General features: G+C 36.3%; 1 protein-coding gene across 1 annotated transcript in view; it reads left to right on the top strand.

Moving 5' to 3' along the window:
• ARL5B (ARF like GTPase 5B) overlaps positions 1 to 16,987 on the top strand; it is a 33,285-nt gene extending 16,298 nt beyond the window's left edge. The window contains exons 3-6 of the mRNA XM_079767081.1: positions 3,368 to 3,515; positions 5,946 to 6,029; positions 8,651 to 8,802; positions 9,766 to 16,987. Of these exons, the coding sequence (XP_079623207.1) occupies positions 3,368 to 3,515; positions 5,946 to 6,029; positions 8,651 to 8,802; positions 9,766 to 9,814 (433 nt within the window). The 3' untranslated portion in view covers positions 9,815 to 16,987. The remainder of the gene's footprint in view (positions 1 to 3,367; positions 3,516 to 5,945; positions 6,030 to 8,650; positions 8,803 to 9,765) is intronic.
• Positions 16,988 to 17,193: the final 206 nt, after the last annotated feature.

Genomic DNA, 17,193 nt, shown 5'->3' with positions numbered 1-17,193 from the left:
TAATTTGTATAATTAATAAGGATAAGGTATTATAATGGAAAAACTTGAACATATGTTTTTTGTATTTTACTGAACACAAAATTTATGAAAGAATGCCTGTTTGGTGTGGCTCAGTGATTGAGTGTCGACCTATGAACCAGGAGGTCAGAGTTTGATTCCCAGTCAGGGTATATACCTGGGTTGCTGGCTTGATCCCCAGTATGGGGTGTTTGGGAGGCAGCCAATTGATGCTTCTCATCATTGATGTTTTAATCTCTTCCCCTCCCTTCCTCTCTCTGATATCAATAAAAACATACTTTAAAAATTAAAAAACTCTGTGGTTATTAAAGCCTTCACAAACTTATTTTCTGGCCTTGAAAGAAAGAATTAATATAAAATTTAGGATAAATAAAGCACATATTATAGTGCTAGAGTGAGATGATAAAGTGCATTTCATTAGTTTATTCTCACACAGAGGTTTATGTAAATAGATTATCTCTAGGAAGTTTTTGCTACTCTCCTAATAGCTCTGGAAATGTTTAACATAGCCAGACTTGTCAAATCAAAAGAAATGAAGATTGCCCCTGAAAATATTGCTTTAGTAGCTTTGCAACATGAAGAAGCTTGAGACTTTCAGAGAAGTACATTAATACTTTAAGGAAATTTTAACAGCACATCAGCCCACTTGTCAAAGTATATACCATTATCCTTTTATTGCCAATGAAATGGTCCGTGTTAAGCAATAAAAATGGCTCTGTGTCTAAGCATTTAACAACTGGTTATAAAAAACACAGTGCACCATTGTGTGGCTCTTGTGCCTTCCCACCTCATCTTAAATATACCAGCTGACAGTTCTCCAGAAATACTTCACTTAAGCAGTGCTTAACATTTTTCAGCTACTTTGCTAAAAAGCTTCTAAGTTATGACTTGTTTTAAGTTGAGTAGCTACTTGTTTTTTTAAAAAAACAAACATCCTATATAATAAAAGCCTAATATGCAAATTGTTCCCTTGACCGGGAGTTCAACCAGGGGGCAGGACCAGCTGGCCAACTGCCCGCAGCCCTTCCCCCCAGCCGGCCCCTTCCCCCAGCTGGCCCTGCCGGGGGAAGGGAGGCCCCGGCCAGCAGCCACTAAGGACCCTACCTGTGCACGAATTTCATGCACTGGGCCTCTAGTAAAATATAAACATTTCAGAAACCTGTCACTGTTGTTGAAATAATTTTGTGCACAGCTTCAAAAATATATAACTAGAGGCCCGGTGCACGAAATTCATGCACAGCGGGGAGGGGGACAGGGGGGTGTTGTCCCTCAGCCCAGCCTGCAGTCTCTCCAATCTGGGACCCCTCAAGGGACCTTCATTTTTTCCTTCAAGAGTGTGGTGGAAAAACCCTAGATTACCTTCTTGGATTCTTATAACCCAAATTACCAAGAACACTGCAATTGGTGGCCTACAGGGAGCTTAGCCAATGAGTTGTCAGAAAAGGTATTGACTCTCAAAATGGTTTGGCTCAGTGGATAGACCGTGGGCCTGCAGACTGAAGGGTCCCAGGTTTGATTCCTGTTAAGGGCATGTACCTTGGTTGGAGGCATATCCCCAGTGGGGAGTGTGCAGGAGGCAGCTAATGGATGTTTCCCTCTCATTGATATTTCTGACTGTTTCTCCCTCTCCCCTCTGCAGCTCATGCAGCCCCTGGGTTGTGTCCACTGGGCTAGGGGCGTGTCCCTGCCACCCGGTGGTGGCTGCCAGGGTCTCCGCACACCCCAGAGGCCAGCAGCCATCCCCCTGTGGAGGGCGCTAGGCTTGGGGCATGGACACAATCTGCCACTTGGTGCTGGAGCTTGGAAAGCCTCTGGGGCGGGGCGGGAACACCCCCGTCTCCAAACGCCCCAAGGCCAGCAGCCAGCCCCACCATGGGCCTCAGGCTCGAGGCTTGCAGGGACCCTGGGCAGCACGCAGCGGTGGCCGCCAGGGTCTCAGCAAACCCAGGAGGCCAGCAGCAGCCCCTGGTCCTGGGCGCCTGGCTGGGGGCGTGGCCCCAAACCGTCGCTTTGTGCAGGAGCCTTTGCAAGCGGCTTGGGGAGGCCAGCAGCCAACCTTGACCATGGGCCTCAAGCTCGGGGCTTGCAGGGACCCCGGGCAGCACACAGCAGTGGCCGCCAGGGTCTCGGCACACCCCAGAGGCCAGCGGCAGCCCCCGGTCCTGGGTGCCTGGCTGGGGGCGTGGCCCCAAACCGCTTGCAAAGGCTCCTGCACAAAGCGGCGGTTTGGGGCCATGCCCCCAGCCAGGCGCTCAGGCTTGGGGCTTGCAGGGACCCCGGGCAGCACACAGCAGTGGCTGCCAGGGTCTTGGCACACCCCAGAGGCCAGCGGCAGCCCCCGGTCCTGGGTGCCTGGCTAGGGGCGTGGCCCCAAACCGCTGCTTTGTGCAGGAGCCTTTGCAAGCCGCTGGGGGCGGGGCGGAGGGTTGCTTGGCGCCTACACCCATAGGCTCTGAGTGGCCAGAGGGCGTTCTGGGACCCCTGCCGCTCAGGACCTAAGCACAGGCCTACAGGCTAGGAGCGGCCTGGGTCCGGAGGATGTTTCCTGGACCCAGGCCGCTCAGCGCCCGCATATGCAAATTAACCGCCATCTTGTTCGCTCTGATTGTCTGTGGGCGTAGCGGAGGTGCGGTCAATTTGCATGTTTCTCTATTATAAGGTAGGATACCCAAAAGGGATTAGCATGTTTCTTGTAACACAACACTGGCATGTTAGAGGCAAATTCATCTTTGTTGAATAAATTAATGTAGTTTAACAAATGGTTATGATAATACATGTGATATGAGTATCTCTATACTATATATATTTAGAATTAATTTTCATTGAAGTTTTCACTTGCCCATTGCCTTATCTTTTTAAGACTATAATTGACGTTAATAGGACTGAACTAATATTTATGGCTGAGTCAAGTCTCAGTTTTCTCACATAGACAGTCTTCAAAATTATAAATAGCCTACTATTCCATGGATGCTACACTGTAAGTATTGGTGTCCCTGTCACCTAGAAACTTGCTCTTCCAGGATGGAGCGTTGGTTCTGCTCTGATAACAGGACATGGTGGTATTAAAATTTTGGCCAAAGAAGTGCAAACTCACACCACACAGTTCCCTTCTATCCAGATCAAGCCCGTAGTTTATTCCAGTAACAGAAGAACAGTTTTATTTTGTAGTTATTCTTTGTCTAGATATTTGTTTGCACAAATGTTCTCTAAGGTTCTATTTTTGATGCTTGTAATTACCATCAATTGGCGCAAATAACGAAGATTGATTCCTGTTAAATACAGAGATTAAAAGTTGCTTCAGATTCTCAAGATATACAAAAGAGCTTTTATGGTGTCTATCTTTCAACAGCTTAATGAATGAAGTGGTTCATACATCTCCAACCATAGGAAGCAATGTTGAAGAAATAGTTGTGAAGAACACTCATTTTCTTATGTGGGACATTGGTGGTCAAGAGTCATTGCGGTCATCCTGGAACACGTATTATTCAAACACAGAGGTATACTAGAGTTACTACTAAAGTAAATTTAATAAAAAGAACCAGAGAGTAAACCTAGAAAATAGATAGGCTATACATAAGACATATTGACAATTGCCTTTTTTAGTAAAGAATTTGAGATTTCAAATAAAAGAGAGAGAGCAATGGGAGCTATTATTAGATGAGTGCTTACTGGTGTGCAGGCTTCCGGTTTATCCTCACCTTAATACTGTAGTATCTCCATTGTTGGAGAAATTGGACATGAGGATAAATTATATATATAATTTAAAAGGCTTATATATATAAATTATATATATAATTTAAAAGATATATATATATATCTTTCCCAAGATCTCAGCTTTATTACAGGCCCTGGTTAGAGGAGTAATAAAATGCTTTGAGCATAATTTAATACAGATTTTCAAATAATATCATTTGAACATTCAAAATATTGCTGTGATTATATTTTAATTTTTTTGTAATGGATTTGCAGGCCAGACCCCAGACTTCTCTGTCACTTACTATTAGTTCATAGCCATCCTGGGGAACAAATTTAGAATGTCTTCTATTTGTGTTTTTATTTTTTCTTAGAAGCAGATTTAAAAAATAATAAAATATACATGCAGTGCTTTTGAGAGAGGCTTATCTTTGAGAATATTAATATACCATTACATGCATAATTTTTCTTTACAGAGGTACAACGAAGAAATTATTTTTTCTAAAATGAAGCCTTTTAAATTGAGTGGGGTTTTTTGTGGGGGGTGGAAGAAATGCAAGGAATTTTTGGTGAATAATTTGCCTTTTTAAATAAAAACACGTATTCCTTTAGATTTATATTGTGATAGCATATGTATATGTGTGTATATATTCTACTGCCATGTATGACTGGTAAAACCAGTGTGGCATACATAGATATTTAGCAGTTGTGGTAGCACTTAATTTTTTTTAATTTGCAGTGGAGGATAGCTTGGTAAGCAAATATTATGCTCATAAGTTAGCTTAATATATTTATTTCTATAGTAAAATAACATTTGTTGGAAAGTAAAAGAAAAACAACATTTTAGCATTATGACTGTTTAAACAGTATAGCTGTTGGTACTTTTTCAAAGCTCTCAGTTAACTGCAGCTGTAAAAAGAGCAGGTCAAAACTGATTCTTGCTGATCCACGCACTTTTGTAGAATTAGAAAAGAGTAGTTACTGAAATTGCTGAAAATTGACTTAGCATGCGTCCAGAAAGACATACATTATTGCTGATGCCATTTGCATGAAATGATCTTTTAATTATATCTATAAGAATAGCAAAATTACTACAAAGAACCTTCGGCCTTCATTGCAGCACACCTGTATAACACATAGCATTTGCAATCTTAGATTCTAGGTAAGGATCTTATTATCTTTGTAGTGTTCTCCTGATGGCTTTGTTCACCCTTGTCATCTTCTTAAATTCTTTATGTTGAGTCATCCAAAAGCTGAGATGACTCATTTATAATAGGAGTTACAGTTGATGACTAATTTCTGATATCTTATTCTCATTAACTTACAGAATTATTTCCATTCTAACTTTGCCTTGGTTCTTATATTTATCTCTTCTATTTTATCCCTTTTTAAGCCTTTCTCAGTTTATATTCAGATTACCCTAGTTGTCTTTTTCCCTACAGTCATCTGAATAATCTGATTCTACCCTTTTTGTCTTGATTTATTTTTCATTACTTTCTCTACTATAACCCTTTACACCATTTAATCTCATTTCTTAACTGTTCCTTCTGCATAAGATGCTCAGTTTAGGAGCTCTTTCTCATTATATCTCCTTATTTTTCTTATCAAAGATGTTTTTATTTTTAATGTGTATGAGACCCACCTTTTCTCATATATAGTTACAGTTTTTTCCAGTTTCCTTTGCTCTCTTTAATTTCACCTGCATCATCTTTAGCATATTAACACCTAAGTAACACATTTTTCTTGTGCTTTTATTGTTGATATTGTTATGTAAAAATGCTTTGTTCAATATTTTTTAATGTTTCTCTTTCAAACTAGTTTGTGTACTTTTGAATAGACAGAAGACTATAGTAAACATAATTATTGATTGCCTAAATAAATGGTTGTAGAGTACTTTTAAGGTTTAGCAAAAGTTATTTTACTTACTGTGATTTTTTTAAAATTACTTTTTATTACTTGGTTTTCAAAATAAATCTTAGTATTACAGAATATTATGTATTCAAATGTCACTTTAAAAAAGTAAAATTAGGCATGGTTTGTATTTGATGAAGTTATGTTATTTTGTACTGCTCGATGTAATTCCATGTACTATAAACTCTTTATGATGAAAAAGTAATAGACTGTTTTATAGTAAGATGATGCCATGTGAAGAAAATATTTCTATCACTTGAAAATAGTTTTGTAGTAAACGTCAACAACCCATTCAATTTTCTTTCTTTTTAATTGTCTTCTAGTTCATCATTCTTGTTGTAGATAGCATTGACAGGGAACGACTAGCTATTACGAAAGAAGAATTATACAGAATGTTGGCTCATGAGGTAAGTTTTAAAAACAAACAAACAATGGAGTAAGGTGTCTCTATACTGGTTTTGCTTTTTACAAATATTAATATGCTCCGGTGTTGGTTATTTCATCATTAACAAAGTTGTATATATTAACTTAATAAAATTTTTCATTGCTTTTTCAAACTTAAAAAAATCCAGCATGTTAATTTTTAGACTACTGTTAGGGATTTTTCAAAGTTAAAACTACGATTTATGCCTTAAAAGTCTGATAGATCAAAGCAGGAAAGGAGAAAACTTAAGTGTTTAAAATCCCAACAGTTGCCTGGCTGGTGGTGGTCAGTGGATTGAGCGTAATCCCATGGCCAAGAGGTCCCCTTTTCGTTTCTGGTAAGGGCACATGCCTGGGTTGCAGGTTCAATCCCCAGTAAGGGGCGTGCAGGAGGCAGCCATTTGATGTGTCTCTTTTGTCATTTTTATCTCTCCTTCTCCCTTCCTCTCTATCTAAAAATCAATAAAATATATATATTTTTAAAAATAAAATAATAAAATCCTGAGGCTATAAGAACTGAAAATTCTTTAGTGAATAATTTGAGATCAATTAATTATAAATATTTCAAATATACAAAAAACTTCAATAATAAAACATATTCATGCTCCCACCACTCAAGATAATATAGTAAATATCTTTTGAGACTTCTCCAATTTGATTTTCTTCCTTTCTGAAGGAAACCAAAAAGAATTCCACTATGGTGAAATAATGATTATCATCCCTATGAATATTTTTATACTTTTAGAAAAATACTAGAGTCTCAGTGCACGAAATTCATGCACTGGGTCGGGTGGTGTCCCTCAGCCCAGCCTGTACCCTCTCCAATCTGGGACCCCTCGGGGGATGTCCGACTGCCAGTTTAGGCCCAATCCCACAGGGCCTAAACCGGCAGTCAGACATCCCTCTCACAATCCGGTACTGCTGGCTCCTAAACTGCTTGCCTGTCTGCCTGATCACCCTAACCGCCTCTGCCTGCCGACCTGATGCCCCTAACTGCTTCCCTGTCAGCCTGATCGCTCCTAACTGCCTCTGCCTGCTGGCCTGATTGCCCCATAACTGCTCCCCTGCCAGCCTGATTGCCCCTAACTGCCCTCCCCTGCCAGCCTGATTGCCCCTGACTGCTCCCCGCCAGCCTGATCTCCCCTAACTGCCTCTGCCTGCAATTCTGATCGCTCCCTAACTGCTCCCCTGCTGGCCTGATCGCCCCTAACTGCCCTCCCCTGCCAGCCTGATTGTCCCTAACCACCTCTACCTTGGCCCCCGCCACCATGGCTTTGTCCAGAAGGACATCCGGAAGATGTCCGGTCTAATTAGCATATTACCCTTTTATTAGTATAGTGTTTTTTTTAAATATATTTTATTGATTTTTTACAGAGAGGAAGAGAGAGGGATAGAGAGTTAGAAACATCGATGAGAGAGAAACATCGATCAGCTGCCTCTTGCACACCCCCTACTGGGGATGTGCCCGCAACCAAGGTACATGCCCTTGACCGGAATCGAACCTGGGACCCTTGAGTCCGCAGGCCGATGCTCTGTCCACTGAGCCAAACTGGTTTCGGCAATATAGATTTTTATATTTAAAATTCTTATTTACCTGTCAGTTGTACAGAATATTATGTGCCATATTTTTTTTTTGCCTTTTTTATTTTTTATTGAGATATAATTGACAATATAACATTATATTCGTTTCAGGTGTACAACATAATGATTCAATATTTGCATATATTTTGAAATAATCACCACCAGAAGTCTAGTTAATATGTCACCATACATAGTTTCAGAATATTTTTCTTGTGATGAGAACTTTTCAGACTTATTCTCTTAGCAACTTTAAAATACACAACACACTGTTATTGACTATAGTTACCATGCTGTGCAGTACATCCTCATGTCCTTTTTATTTATGTGCCATCTTTATAAAACATTATATAATGGTTAATCTATCTTTGTTAGACTGAATTATTAAATCATGGTTATTTGAGATATTTACTTGTGTTTCCATAAAATTTTTTTTAAAATATATTTTATTGATTTTTTTACAGAGAGGAAGGGAGAGGGATAGAGAGTTAGAAACATCGATGAGAGAGAACATCGACCAGCTGCCTCCTGCACACCTCCTACTGAGGATATGCCTGCAACCGAGGAACATGCCCTTGACCGGAATCGAACCTGGGACCTCTCAGTCCGCAGGCCGACGCTCTATCCATTGAGCAAAACCAGTCAGGGCTCCATAAAATTTTTTAATTAAACATCTGTGCCTAGCCCTAGCTGGTTTGGCTCAGTGGATAGAACGTCGGCTTGCAGATTGAAGGGTCCTGGGTTTGATTCTGGCCAAGGGCACATGTCCAAGTTTCAGGCTAGCTCCCTGGTAAGGGACGTGCAGGCGGCAGCTGATCAATGATTCTCTCTCATCATTGATGTTTCTATCACCTCCCTTCCTCTCTGAAATCAATAAAAAATATATATTTTTTAAAAATCTGTGCCTAATCATTTTAAAGTAGAGGGATTTCATTGTAACTGTCCAGTAGAGTACATTTACCCTTGTGCTTAGTTTAATTTGAATTGTGATATTTCAGGTATTAGAAATATTTCATATTGATTGCAGGATTTAAGGAAGGCTGCAGTCCTTATCTTTGCAAATAAACAGGATATGAAAGGGTGTATGACAGCAGCTGAAATCTCCAAATACCTCACCCTTAGTTCAATTAAGGACCATCCATGGCACATTCAGTCCTGCTGTGCTTTAACAGGAGAAGGGTAAGTGCTAATCTGAATGGGGGAGCTAAGGTGGTTTTTATATTATGTCTCAGGAAATAATTTTAGTCAATTTACAATTGTTAAATTACAATTTCACAAAGTTACTGACAAATTTTTTGTAAACTTAATACAAACAGAATGTTTTACCAAAAAAGTAATAAACTTTTGAGTTAAATTTTCACAGTCTAATTTTTAGTTATTGTTCATTTCTTGGTTTTATCATTTACTTACTGGGAGAAAACGATAATATCCTTTGACTTAAAGAGGAAGCGTCAAAGAAATTTCACATTTTCTGCAAAGGCTTAATTAAGCCTAAACTCCCAGCTTTCCACAAGAGTACATCCCCTATATTATCAGGAGTCATTTTGGGATGCATATTTCTAAACAATAAACATTTGAAATAAATGCCATTATAGTATTTTCTTCCTTTTCAAAGAAGTTGAGTTTGGATAAATAGGCCAAGGAGAACCCAGTGTGTTAAGCATGGATTACCCAGTTTATTTCCAGGACTTATTTATGCTCAAATTAACGTGACCTTAGTTTTTTCATACTAGAAATACCTTGTAATATAATGCTACATTGTAGACTTTTTTGACCTATACCTTTAAGATTGAGCTATAAGCCTCATTCTTTAGAATTTAGGAGGGTAAGGTGAAGTACTATTATCTTTCTATAGTGGTTGCAGTTTTAGTTCATCTTAAAGGGAGGGGGATGAGGAGTATTTGCAATTTTGCTGAAAAACTGCCAAAGCTGTAGCCTCTAGATGAGACTGAAGCTATTTCCCACATTACTCAACTGATAAGGTCATTTTAAGTGAATCTTCCACTTAAAATTTCCACTTACTTTAGTGTTACCCAAATATTGTCACTTAAGAGTATAAATAATTATTGTAATACCAAGTATGCTTTCAATTTTTAAGTATAAACTTCTTCATTTTGAAAATATTTTTCTCTTTTGTTTCAGGTTATGCCAAGGTCTAGAGTGGATGACCTCCAGAATTGGTGTGAGATAACTGTTTTGCTTGAAAGAGACTGCTCTATTTATTCTGTGACATGAACATTTTTTCCTAGTATCTTTGGCTGCTAAGGCAGCAGCATGTTTAATTTATAACAACACAAACCTCTATGAGCAACACTTGAATCAAGTGCAGCTGAACTGGAACGTGGAAGATTTTTTCTTAACTTTTTTTTAATGCACTAATCTTCAGTTGGATGAACACTAATGTATAACTGTGTTTTCAGCAACAGAATTTTTCTGACTGCTTACTCTAATTATTCAATGACTGCCTTGTAAGAAATGTTTGTCATATGTCTAATGTTTCCTGAAGTATTGTAATGACTTTAATGACCAAGTTCTCTCATTTCTTGACCACCCCTGCCCCACCAGATAATGACTGGTTTGACAAAGTATTAGAGGAAATCATCGGGTATTGCTTGCAAACTTAACCAGCACTAAGTATTTGCTCCCTCTATAGACCACTTACCTTTTGGACAGAACTTACTATAGAGAAAGAAGTCTGCCTAGAAGATATATGTGAGGAAGATTAAACATCATGAAAACTGCCTTTAAATGAGTTAACATTATTGCAAGTCATGGAATAATTTTAAGTTACTGTTAGCATGGAAATTAAGTAGGCTATTATCTAAAAGAAGTCCACATTTCTGCCTATAACATGGCATTTGTTTTGGTTAAAAACTAATCAAGGTAAAATATTTATTTAAATGCCCTACTTTGGATAAACCTGGTATTTTAAGAATGCCACATTATTCAATGCATATATAAATATTAGTAGTTATTAAAGCATACCAGCATTAATATTAAAACCAGCCATTTGGAATATATTTTATTATCAATTGCCTACAACTTTATTATCAGCCTAACGTTCAACTATTCCATTTGCAAGGGACATCCCATCTGCTTTGGGCAAAGCTAAAGCAGAGTATAAAGAGTTCATTTTATTTCTTAAAATTTGAAATTGTGTCTGTAATACTCTTACTACCACCAGCAGTACATTACTTAAACCATATGGCTTTTCTTAAAGCTGTTTGAGGTTGTAGTGTAATAAGCTTGAAACAATTTTAATCTTTATTGTTATGCCTCATGCTCTAAAATCTTTTGCTGGAGTATAGGAAACTGCTAAATTTAATCCTAGCTTTTAGAATAGTACTATGAGACTCAAAGTTAATACACTAACAACATATAAATTTAAAAAATAGGAAAAAGTCATAATCTATCGAAAGTTTATTTGATAATATTTAAAAGTTTTCAAGGCAGTTGTCTAATATGAACAATAAATAATACATACCTTGAGGAGGACAGGTATCATAATTTTAATCCTCTTTATCTTAAATGTATGATTTTGCTATAATGAAAGGGATAAAATACATACTTAGAGAATAATAATACTTCATCTTTGCAGTATTTTTTTTCATTTGGGTCAAAAATAGGATTCAGTGTTCTTAAGAATATCAAAATACCTGTTCAAAAATGGTGTTTTAATTCTATTTTTTTATTGTAAATTGGTTTAAATTTTGCTGTTTTCAGGTATATTTGATTTATTCTATTTAGTCTAATTAATATGTAGTTAAATGTGGTAATAATTTTCTGATTTCTATTTAGTGGTAGCACACCCTAGAACTGAAAAATGGCTAGATGAAAGGTTTTTGGGCTTTGGGAACTAGTTGTTATTAACATTGTTTTGAACCTTTTTCTTAGTGATTTCATAGTAGGTAGAGGATAAATTTTCTTTTTAATATAACCCATAATCAGCAACCTGAGAGAAAAGTAGACAAAATCAATATGGATGCTTTGTGGTGTGTATGTGGCAGTGAAACTAAGAGGGATTATGAAAATACTATTTACCCAAAGCACACTTATCGGAATTTTTCTCTTGGTTATACAGTTTAGCTACAAATACTTAGTATAGTTCTCCTAACTCTGTCCTGAGAAAAAACATTAATACTCCTTGTTTATACTTTGAAATTTGTCTTGTATCTAATAAGATTGGCTGGCTCAATTTTCACTTATCAAATTATATGTTTGTTTGTTTTTATATTACCATGTCAGCATTATATTGAAAGTGAACAACTACTAGTATAGATTCAAGTTTGCTATTTAATTTTTAAAATACAATTTATTTTATTTTCTAAATCCTTTTTTAAAAAACATTTGGTTTGGATTAGAAGTAATTTATGTTAGCTGTGTGTTGACAATGAAATGGCATTCAACTAGATTTTGTGCCAATTGGGAATTTAAATTAAGAAATTAATGTAAGACTTTTTAAAAGTATATTATAGGTTCTAAATAGATATTTCCTGTTACAGTAATATGAAAACTGATTACCTTTTACTCCAAGAGAATGTTTTGACCCAAGCATGTATCTAATGCTAAAGCATTGATTCTGACATTCATTGTAAATCAACAAACTCTAGGATATTGTCTGATGAAAAATGTAAATTTGTGATTAGTGCCTATATTCATATTTTAAGATGAGTTCTCAATTTTGTACTATACCTGTTCTTTGGAAATCAAGTTAGCAGCTAATTAACAGTCATATTATCTGAGTTTTTATCCTACCCATCAACCCCTCAATTGCCTAGCAAAGTTTCTAGTAGATAGTGGGAAGCAAGGGACCTACCAACATTAGTTTAGGGAGGTTATTGTACATTTTGTTTTTAATTTGAGTGTAAAGAAACTAAATGTTGTCTTTTAAATATGCTATAACTAAAATGTAATTGCTACCCTAACAAGTTCAAATATGGTACTTTTCTTAATTTTGAGCATGTTGTGTTCATATTTAGCCCCATCTCTCTTATTGAAACCTATTTGAGAACTCCTTTAGAATTAACAGGCCCTTTTATATGGGGTTATACTGCACATTTTGTATTGTTAGTGTAATTTAATTTTTTATAATCTGAAATAATATATATAATCTATTGAAAAACTCATTAAATACATAACTTTTGCTTTTAGGTTCTGTGTTAGTATGCTTAAAGGTCTAATTTTATTCTATGTTCATTGGAAGAAAGATAACTTTAGTGTTAAAAATAATTTTTACACATGCACGACCCCTATAGTCATCTTCATTAAGCATAAGTTAACTTTCATTATCTATAACATAAAGAGAAAAAATATATTTTTTTCCTATGGAAACAGTGAGTGATATAGGCAGCAGTGCATACTATATTTTCTGAAGAGTTACAGGGAGTCAGTCACAAAGCAAAGAAATTTTTAAAGAAAATAAAATATTGGAAAAAAATTTTTGGTGTGGTGAAAAAAAATGTACTGTTGTTATGCTTATAGAAATGGGTGAATTCCATTGACATTTATATTTGAAGACCAACTTCATGAGTCTGACTTTTCATCTGTGGCTTTGGATCTAAAACATTTCCCATCCATTTCAATTCTAAAAGATCCTTTATATTTTGTCAGGTAAAGTCATTTCAAGATCTAGTATGGTAAGAAAAGGACAAAAAAGAAAAGAAAAACAAAAGGATACAGCATGATAATTTGTATCTGGTAGAATATTTTGCTAGCTATCTAAAGGGGTGGTTTTGAATCTTAGTTTGGCCATTACTTGTCTAGTGGACCTTGGGCAATTACTGTTTGTGCCCTCCCTATTGTTTTTCACGTACCCAGGAACTTACGCTAGAACTCCAACATGTCTTTTGATTTTAAAATACTGAATCTTCATATGCTACATTAAAATTGAAAAACCAAAAAAAAAAAAGAAAAACATGTAATGTGAAATTTAATTCATTTTAATCTATTATTTGATTCCCACCTTCTAATTTCATTTAGTATATGAATACAATCAAGTAAGAAAACAAATTTCAACTAGTAACTGCTAATCAACTTAAATTGATCTAATAGCTAGTAACAATGCAAAAGAGAATATAAGCCATATTGCTAAGAGCATGCTAGTAAGCTGCTTAGGGAAACACCATATTCTGCTGGTAATACTCTCTTCTAGAAAATGCCTTGCTTACTTTCTTGGCTTTTACTAATTAGAAGGGGTTAGTTTATTCAGAGTTTATTGGCTTTATGCCATCTCAAACTGCAGTTCTGTTTGGCTTTCTAGCATTGAAAGGATAGTGCAGCCAGCATGTCAATATTTTACAAACATTAAATTTATTTAGCATTACTGTGAAGACTGAAATCCAAAAATCAGGTTCCCAACAAGTATTTTTTAAGAGTACCAGGTGGCCAAAACTAAATAGAGAAGGCCAATTAAAAAAAAAAAAAAAAAGATAATCAACTACTTTATATTTAAGGTAGAAAAATTATTGTGGTCAGCAGACCTAAATCCAGCTTTAAATGTATATAGTTTGGGGAAATGTTAAATTTAGAGGTATAAAGGCATACCTAGGAACAAAAGTCAAAACACTTGATAGTGAAGATAAACATGGGTAGAAAAATCTTCAAAAGGATATTAAATAATAGAAAATTTGAAAACTGAATTTCCCCCCATTTAGTACTTAAAACTAGTCTAGAAAGTATTTTACTGTAGAACTGGTTGGACCTATGTTATTTTTAATATGGCCAAAGGATTGAAGACTGATCAGGTTTTTAGAATTTGGGAGTGTAGTCACATAGAGGCATCTTTTGCATTTTTTAAAATCAGTAATCTACATTTTCTCTCAGAAATGGAGAAATAAAATGTGTTGTGCATATCTTTTGAAATAGAAAATAGTTCTAGAAGACTAGAAATGTTCTCTTGCACAAACTTACAAAATTTTAATTTAAAAATTACCTCATTTTCCAATCCATAATAAGGTGCTTTTGCTCAAGTTGTGGGATGTTACACCATCCCATAAATACCCCTTCACCCAAACTCTGTTTGAAATATGCAAAATTCACAACTAAGGGATAGTATTCCTTGGAGATTTTGTTTTATTTTATTCTTGTTTACCACCAGCAGGGCTAGCCTGGCATAGCAGATCCGAATATTGTCTTCATTAAAGCAAATGAGCAAGTTCTCAATCAATATATAATTAGTTTAATATCAAATAGGGAAAGGAAAAACTCAAAATCTGATTGATTATATTATACTGTGAATATATTTCCACTGGTGTTGGTAAGCTATCAAATGACTATCAGCTGATCTTGATTATGTATAATTTATTTACATATTTTGTCCCTATTCATAAGATACTTTAATCATTTTAATCTTACATTTTCCCTCAGGACATTCAGGGACTCTACAACCCCTATCTTGTTCTCTTGGAGTAAACTGTTCAGTGTCAACTTTTAATTTTGATTTTAAAAAAATTTAGCTGCTATTTCATTAAGATTGTGAAATAAAATTATGGTTATATTTTTTCCAATTATGTAATAGTTACAAATTTTACCCTTTTCATCTGTTGCACAGAACATGGTTTAAAAAGGAAAAAATTAAAAGCAACAGCCTTGCTATTGCATTTATTCTAATCAGAATGTAATTAATATAATCACATGTTGCCATCTTAACATAAATTGGTGCTTTAGAGCATTAAGGAGGAAACAGCAGGCCCTGTATAATATACTTACTGCTTCAGAATGTAAAACTACTTTAAAGTGTCTATTTATATTTATGTTCAGTCTTAAGATTTAAATACAAGCCATTGTTATTATTCAAGCTTCAGGCTTTCTGCAAAAGCTATAACAATATCTTAGCTATTATGCTTGGTCAAATAGAAGATGGTGTTAATAAAGCCAAAATTATGAATTGGCACTCTCTGTGGTTACCCTGATTGTACAGAGGGGGGAAAAATGTCTTTCACACCACAGATTGCTTACCAAGCAGCTGAAATGTGTGCTATTGATCCATTATATAAGCATTAACTTTTTGCACTCGGATGTCGAGTGTGACTCGACACGGTTAGCATTAGAATAAAGGAATCGAGAAAAAAGCAAGCGAGTGTAAAGGGTTAATTTAAACTTTTTAAAAAGCAAACAAAGCATTTACATCATCACTTGAAAATGGTTCAAAGCATGTGCTTCGAATGTGGGTTATTTAAAAGACATGTTTTAAATGTTTGATAGCTTCATGACTGTCATAAAAGGCTTCTTTGATGTGTTAAGTTTAGGTTGCTGCTACTCGTGATTTTTTATTTCTGCAATTACATTATAATGAGTTGCTTGCATGTCTACATACTCAAGTAAAAGGATGCTGTTTGCCCTGGAATGTTCATCTTTTAGACAAGTTTTGCCTCATTTGCAATCATGGTGCAATACAGTGTAACATTCATTTGTTTTCAGTCAACAGTTTTATTTTTTTCATAATAAATAATTACTTTTCCAATATAACGTGAAACCAGTGTTTTCTTTTAAAGATAAAATCTGTTTTAACAGTCTTCTTTGTTGTAAGTGATAGAAACCCATCTCATCTAACAAAGAGAGTGGAATTTTATCCTAAGTGCTGTGGGGGCCCTGTCCAGAGAACGCCGGGTGCTCAAGGTCAATTTGCCATACGCAGGCGCACAGCAAGGACACAGTAATCTTACTGTATACCCTGGGCAGGGGTACTTTTCTATTACCCAGATACTGATGTCACTATTTGGCAAGAAGCCTCTTTTGTCTGAGCTAGTATAAGAGTGTGTTACTGACCAGCAGGTGGCTGGCTCCTATGTGTGTGGCTGCTGTGTGAGGCTACTTTGAAGAACTGTTTTGTCTGGTGGCTCGTTGGTAGCAATGGCTACTTGGTCTGCAATAAAGTCTCTCTTATATGCCTATGACTGCTTATATCGTCTTCATCTACTACCTGGTGTTCACAGGGGTACAGCCCCTAGCAGAGAAGGATCTGTACTTCGACAAGTGCTGGGAACCCAAGGTCAGGATACAGCTGGATTCTGGAATAGGATGGGACCAGAGACCTAGGAACACTGAGAAGAAACCAGGAAGTTATTGCTCTCCTACCCATCTCCCCTTTCTCAGTCTTTCACTAGAATGGATTCTCTGTTTCCTAGCCCACATTTAAAAGAGAAGGGGAATCCCTGGGCAATAGGAAGGCAGTCCAAGTGGATATAATAGAAAATACGTTTAGTCTGTCCCCTAGTTACCAGGAAGATCAAGTTAGCAGAGGGTTGTGCCTGATCTCCTAGACTAGACCAAGCCATATTCCCATTAAACTTTTTTTAATCTGGAGTTTTATAATTTTATATGACTCTGACTAGTATTCCATTCCCCCAAGTCTGTTAGCTCTTAGATAGCAGGGACTGTGCCTTTTTCATGTGGCATTTCCCATTTAGTGCCTATCACAATGCTTAGCCCATAGTAGGCATGCATTAAATGTGGAATGAATGGAAAAATGAAGTGGAAAAAAAAAGTTGGACTTTAAAGTTGGCAATGTGGGTTATAGTGAAAGCCTCATCAATGAATGTATGGAATACAACAGAATATGGAATCTCGACC

Source organism: Cnephaeus nilssonii (genome assembly GCF_951640355.1).
Source record: "Cnephaeus nilssonii genome assembly, chromosome: 1".
Lineage (NCBI taxonomy): Eukaryota > Metazoa > Chordata > Mammalia > Chiroptera > Vespertilionidae > Cnephaeus > Cnephaeus nilssonii.
Note: the sequence above shows the minus strand (reverse complement) of the source record. Positions and strands in the feature narration are given on the sequence as shown.